This window comes from Pollicipes pollicipes, unplaced genomic scaffold (assembly GCF_011947565.3).
Source record: "Pollicipes pollicipes isolate AB1234 unplaced genomic scaffold, Ppol_2.1 Scaffold_1600;HRSCAF=1878_pilon_pilon_pilon, whole genome shotgun sequence".
NCBI lineage: Eukaryota > Metazoa > Arthropoda > Thecostraca > Pollicipedomorpha > Pollicipedidae > Pollicipes > Pollicipes pollicipes.
In genome coordinates, this window is record NW_023595962.1 from 15,673,713 (window position 1) to 15,680,051 (window position 6,339).

The 6,339-nt window shown below is 56.5% G+C and overlaps 1 protein-coding gene across 1 annotated transcript in view; it reads right to left on the minus strand.

The window, feature by feature from the left end:
- The window catches only part of LOC119109106 (AN1-type zinc finger protein 4), a 10,037-nt gene extending 3,748 nt beyond the window's left edge, over positions 1–6,289 (minus strand). Inside the window, exons 1-4 of the mRNA XM_037232696.1 lie at positions 6,077–6,289; positions 4,475–4,695; positions 3,120–3,321; positions 282–431 (exon numbers count right to left, since the gene is read on the minus strand). Of these exons, the coding sequence (XP_037088591.1) occupies positions 282–431; positions 3,120–3,321; positions 4,475–4,616 (494 nt within the window). The 5' untranslated portion in view covers positions 4,617–4,695; positions 6,077–6,289. The remainder of the gene's footprint in view (positions 1–281; positions 432–3,119; positions 3,322–4,474; positions 4,696–6,076) is intronic.
- Between the last annotated feature and the right edge of the window lie 50 nt (positions 6,290–6,339).

Sequence of the window (6,339 nt, forward strand, 5' to 3'; positions counted from 1 at the left end):
TCTTTTTGGACGGACAGCTCGTCCACCCTTGGACTTTGACGAGAACTTCTCGAGAACGGCCTTCTGCATCTGTCCACACTGCAGCACGGAGGTCCAAACTCTAAATCACAATGAACCGAAAAGAGCATCACCCGATCTCAAGAGAGCGAACAACGCCCTGGCAGCCCTTTCTACGCAGTAAGCAGTACCCCTGCCGCCCACCACAGGACACTCCTGCCTGGCGCCACGCGGCACGAGCTAGTGACATCCGCGCGCGCGCGGGCGGGCGCCCAACCACCCACCTGATGGACGATCCCCACGAGTCGGAGAGCGGCGAGAACGTGCCGTCCGTGTTCTCCATGACGCGGTAGAAGTTGACCTGGTCACCCTCGCGGAACACCAGCAGCGTCACCTGCCGGCCGGACGTGTCGCCGTCCCACGACGCCTCCCTGCTGCGCGGATACACGGGCGTTAGTAGCCGGGCGGGCACGGCGAGGCGGGTTCGATTCCCGCCGCGCGGCGTTTTCGTCGCAGCGTGGTGACAATAAGCTGGGCTATCAAATGCGGCGGCACTCTGGACGATTTTTGTGGCATCAAAAGACCAAGCTACAGGTGCCTACCGCGTGACAAATGAATCAGATATTTGATTCGCAGCGAGGCATGTAAGCGATCAATAAAGAACAAAAACAACACTGGAAAACGTTTTCACCGGAACTCCCCCCCCCCCCACACCCACACAGACGCACCGCATGATCAGCAGACGGCCATCCGTTTCCATGCCTCGGCCCGGCAGCGGTGTTCGACTTCCTCAGACCGGTCACGGGGCGGTCAGTGACCTCGCCACCGAGAGCCGCCGCAGCACGCGACCAAGCATCGCGTCACTGTCCCGCCGGCCGGCACCTCCGTCGGCCTGCCCGGCCCGGCCCGGCGCGGTACGCCCCTCCCCCTCCCCCCCCCCCCGGCGTCGGCGGACGTGAGCGGGCGCCCGGTCGCCAGTCGATATCGTCGGCATGTCCCAATCGGTGCCGGCGGCGACGGTGGCCGCATTCCTGCACGGGTCCGCTACGGGCCCGGCGGCGGCGGCGGCCCGCACGGCGCCAGCGGCTGGCAGCGACCGTCTCTGACGTGAGCGCACGAGCTCGATGCGGGACACGCGGCTGGCAAGCGGCGGCGACGGAACGCGGCGACACAGCGCTGGCATGGTGCTCGTCGTTGGGAGCGGGATTTCGCGTCAATGTCAAGTACATGCTGCGTTCGTTAACAAGCGCCCACGCGGCCGGCTGAACACCGTTCGCTCGGGTGGGTTGGGGGGGGGGGGGGGCAATTTGACCCCCTGAGATATCAACAACTGAGAGAGCTAGGGACACCAAATTCGCACGGTGAGTCGGCCTGCATGTGCACTCACTTGTCAATTTTCGGGATCCATAGGTCATGAACTTCGGGTGTGATAAGGTCAAACAAGGTCAGGCTCAAAGTTGGCGTCCAAATTGCGCTCAGACCTCTTCATCCAACCGCCTTGAACCTACATACCTGTTCTAAGCAAAAGATGGCTGGTGCCTCTTTTAGGCCAACGACTTTACTTGACCTATAAATGGTTTGTTAAACAAAAACCTACAGTATTATTTCAATTTTTTATTTCAATAAGCGTTCAGGATTACAATAGGCAGTATGTTCATAAAACAGAGCGTTGATCTGGGTCATTTTAGGTCCATAACCTACAATGACCGTTCGGAAGTTCGTGGAAGATGTCTGTTGCGGTACCTGTTATCAAGAGATTCGAAATGAGCATAATAAACTACCCCATAAAGCAAGCTCTTCAGTACAAAAGCAGGTTGATTTTGAGCACAGCCTGACCATCATCCCTAACCCTAGGTCAAAACAATTTGTTGCAATTGTAAATATTTTTCAGCATTTACAGCTTTTGGAGCTTGGAGCATTTGCAGAAAAGCTAGGCTTGACCATATTAATACAGACCGTGGACACATTTTGACCCACAATATACATTTGTGGGGTCCTTAAAATCGATGCAGAATTCGGAACAAAATTCTGGCAAAGCCTCTGTGCTCTATCGGTTTTGAAAAAGTCCACTGGATCATTGTTAACTGAAGGGCACCTGCAATTTATTGCATGCAGTCATTTAACGCAAGAACTCTGCAGTTTATTCCCATACAATTAAGACCTAATGATATCGCCATGGTTTCTGTTCAAGCTTCCAGCATATATTCATGTTAGACAAAGCAACAATGAAAATAACACACGTAAAACATTCCCTCATAAACAAATGGGCTAAATCTGGCGATTTTCTTCGGGGGTGGGGCCTGCCACACCACTGGCCCTACGTCAATCCGTGCCCCCCCCCCCCCCCTGCCATGGCTCTGGCTACGACCATGCACCTCTTGTGCCAGGTCGTCTGCAGTCCAGACTGTGGAAAGTCCAGGAATGTCCTGGAGTGATCTTAGACGACCCCTTGGGCGGCGATCCTCACACAACCATGTCACCCTGGACTTGGAAGGCAAGGGTGGCGTGCTTCAACGATTACTTTCTCAACTTGTACAGCGCCACTCCGGGGCACCCACATGGTACAATGGCACAATGACAAAAAACATACCTGACCCTCTTTGAGTCCGACCTCGAATGTTATGCGCACCAGATGTCTCAACTAATTCCGCATAAGTTGTAGATCGCGCACAGCCGTGGGTTATTGGCCTTTCGTCATGTAGCGTGTGCACGCGCTCCTACCCCGCATAACTTCCCGAAGCTGCCACTTCACAGCCCAACATTTGGTTCATCTCTCCCTTGAACAAAGCATGCATCACATGAACATGCTAATCGGATGGCCCGGTTGTTTCTCCACGCCCCCCTGCCACGGATCCCGCTCTGTCCCTTATGGGATCCAGACCAGAAACATATACCTTCACACGAGCTGACCTCACCTGTATACATTCACCTATGTGACGTCACAGGCCCTCCCCCCACCTGCATCTCCGCCTGTGTGATATCACCCACAGCGGGTCACTCCGTCTGTGCCCGCTCCGCTCCTTCCCCCCACGTGACGTCACCACCTCTGCATCCCTGCCCGTATGACGTCACAGCCCCCTCCCCCTGTGACGTCACCTCACCTCTGTCACACCACACCTCACCTCTGCATCTCCATGAGCTGCTGCATCTCGGCGCGCGTGATGTCGTCATACATGGGCAAGCGTCGCGTGTTGACAGGGCCGCCGCGCATGGCCACCACCAGCTTCAGCCGGCTGCCGCTGGTGACGCCGCTCTCCAGCAGCGAGGCGCCGTCCGACAGCTCGCGCTCGTGGAAGATCAAGTGCTGCTGCGATATGGGCACGCCTGCCGGTGGCCGCCGCTCCGGTGATGGGGCGTCGTGGAGAGGGGACGGAGCGTCGTGAAACGGTGGACGGAGGGTCGTGAAATGGGGGGGGGGGGGGCGGAGGGTCGCGAAACGGGGGGACGGAGGGTCGTGAAGCGGGGGGGGGGGGCGGAGGGTCGTTGAAGCAGGGGACGGAGGGTCGTGAAGCGGGGGGGGGGGGGCGGAGGGTCGTGAAGCGGGGGACGGAGGGTCGTGAAGCGAGGGGGGGGCGGAGGGTCGTGAAACGGGGGACGGAGGGTCGTGAAGCGAGGGGGGGCGGAGGGTCGTGAAGCGGGGGGACGGAGGGTCGTGAAGCGGGGGGACGGAGGGTCGTGAAGCGGGGGGACGGAGCGTCGTGAAACGGGGGACGGAGGGTCGTGAAGTGGGGGGGGGGGGGAGGGTCGTGAAACGGGGGACGGAGGGTCGTGAAGCGGGGGGGGGGCGGAGGGTCGTGAAGCGGGGCACGGGAGGGTCGTGAAGCGGGGGGCGGAGAGTCGTCTGAAGCGGGGGGCGGAGGGTCGTGAAGAGGGGAAGGAGCGTCGTGAGGCGGGGGACGGAGGTCGTGAAGCGGGAGGCGGAGGGTCGTGAAGCGGGAGACAGCGGGTCGTGATGCGGGGGGACGGAGGGTCGTGGAGTGGGGGACGAAGCGTCGTGGAGCGGGGGACGGAGCGTCGTGGAGTGGGGACGGAGCGTCGTGAAGCGGGGGATGGCGGGTCGTGAAGCGGGGGACGGAGCGCGCTGAGGACCAGGCCGCCAGGGTTATCACGGATCTGTACAAGAGGGTGTTGGGAGGGCCGGAGGGGCACGCAAAGCATAGTCGGGCACGCTGTAGGACAGTGACCGCCTGAAGGCGGTCGCACTTCTAAGCGTTTAGTTTTTATTCGGAGAAAATTCCATGAACACAATGCCCTTTTTCTCTGTAGGCCTATCATGACAACAAGCATTGTGCTGCCAAACCGCTGCTAAGCCATGCGTTTCCTATTATCCAGTTGGGTCACCACTTACTCAAAGGAAGGACACCGGTCGCGGCCGCCGCAGATCAGCACTTGGTAGACTCGAGAACACCAACCGTCTCGCGCATCTCGCCGCAAACCCAACGCTCCCTCCCCCTCCCCCTCGCCTCCACAGGCTCACCCTCAATGCGCTGGATGCGCGCCTTCACCGACATCACCGTCTCGAAGCTGGAGACGCGCAGGTTGAAGCCAGAGCCAGTCAGCGTCTCCACGGACACCTCGATCGTCGCGGGACGGCGAGGCGGCTCGAGCGCGGGTGCCATCTAGCGGCACTACATGGCGGCCGCAGTTCGCGCCGCGGCCGCCGCGAGCGGCGGCGCTAGCTGGCGACTGCGGGTTCGGCTGGAACGACGTCTCCCATTAGAGGGAAGTGCTGCGGAGGCAGTGGCAGATGCCAAGGAGCCTCCTGGAAACCCCATATAAGTGTGGAACACTTGCTTTAAATAAAATGCAGAAATCACATTGCAACATATTTCAAAGCATCCAACAGACACTTTGTGAATGTCCTATCAACACCTGTAACTATAGCCACATGTGTTCCAAAATGTACTTAACACAACCTTTCTCATGACCCAACCACCACCCACACCCGGCACGATGGGCCCAGATGGCTGTGGGTACTTCCTGCTTGCCCTTGACTGGGATAGCCTGCCTTGCCCTGACATTAGGATGACATCACAAGCAGAACTACCCACAGGACAGACCATGCCAAAGATTGCACCATGTTTTTGCAACCAAATTCTGTTGGTGACCTAGCACTTAAGACAAGCAGCAGGTACTAGGGTTCCCACAACATGGACTGCTTGACAATGGCTTTGGTGCCAGAAAACAACCCATTCAAAAAGTTCAGACTATATCTTCAAAAAGGGGATCACACAACCTTGAGGTGGCTTCTTGGACAATGACACAATCTAAATTAGGAATACACATAATGGAAAAGCATCATAACCCTGATACAGCACAAACAATTGAGACATTAGGAGTTCCTAACAAAAAGGGATCTATAAAATCATATCACACTGAGAACCTGTCTATAGGCCATGTTTAGGCCTTGCCTGCCAGGCTGGCCTAAACACCACAATAGAGTTTTTAAGATGCATGCTGAGGGCAGTGGTGCCACCCCAAGTGCCTAGCATGACAGGAGTATAGTTTTCTGCTCAATTAGGGGACTTCAGGTACCCTAACTTGGGCCCCAGTCTCTCCTTCCCCCCCCCCCCCATACTTTTGGGAGGGAAGTGGGTGAAATCTGGGGAGAAGCATATTCAGCATATCTTGGGGTAAGTTAAATCATTTTTTCCATTCAGCTCCAATAACTCATTTTGTGAAACAATGTCTTGTAACATGCCTTGAAATAGCCCCTATTGTCTTAAGGGCATTCCTATCATGACTTGCAGACTGGTTGCCAGGCCACAGTAGGCCTCAACTCTGGGGAGCCATTGTTATGAAAGTCCTACATGTGTTCACTCTAAAAGCAACAATCAAGTGAGGAAATGATGTGTGGAATGAATAAGCAATGAATGATGGGAGCTTGCAGGCAAGAGTAAAGCACACATGTATACAAATATGTATTACAATGCCTATGCTAAGACTACCAAACAATTGCAGACTTGGGAGCCTTGAAACATGTGGGCCTGAGCACTCAGCCTGACAATGATTCTACTACTAGTGTACGCAGAAAGGCAGCCTGGGTACGCTGGTAGCAGGTACAGAGGTTGTTACTCACCGAAACACATGCTACAGCGGCGAGACGAAATGTATTCTCCACCCGCAACCCCTCGATCAGGGGGCGGCTTCCCACACGAGGATAAAGGCGACAGCCGATTCAAAACAGAAGAACCCTTGTACCTGCAGCAGAAATCGCGGTCACCGGCCACCACCGAAAGCCGCGGACAATGAATGTGCCGGGCACGTTCCCCGCTTTGTGTGTTGAAGGAATTCGTCCGATTGCTTGGCCTTGACAACGCTGCCATGGTTACCGGAGCAATA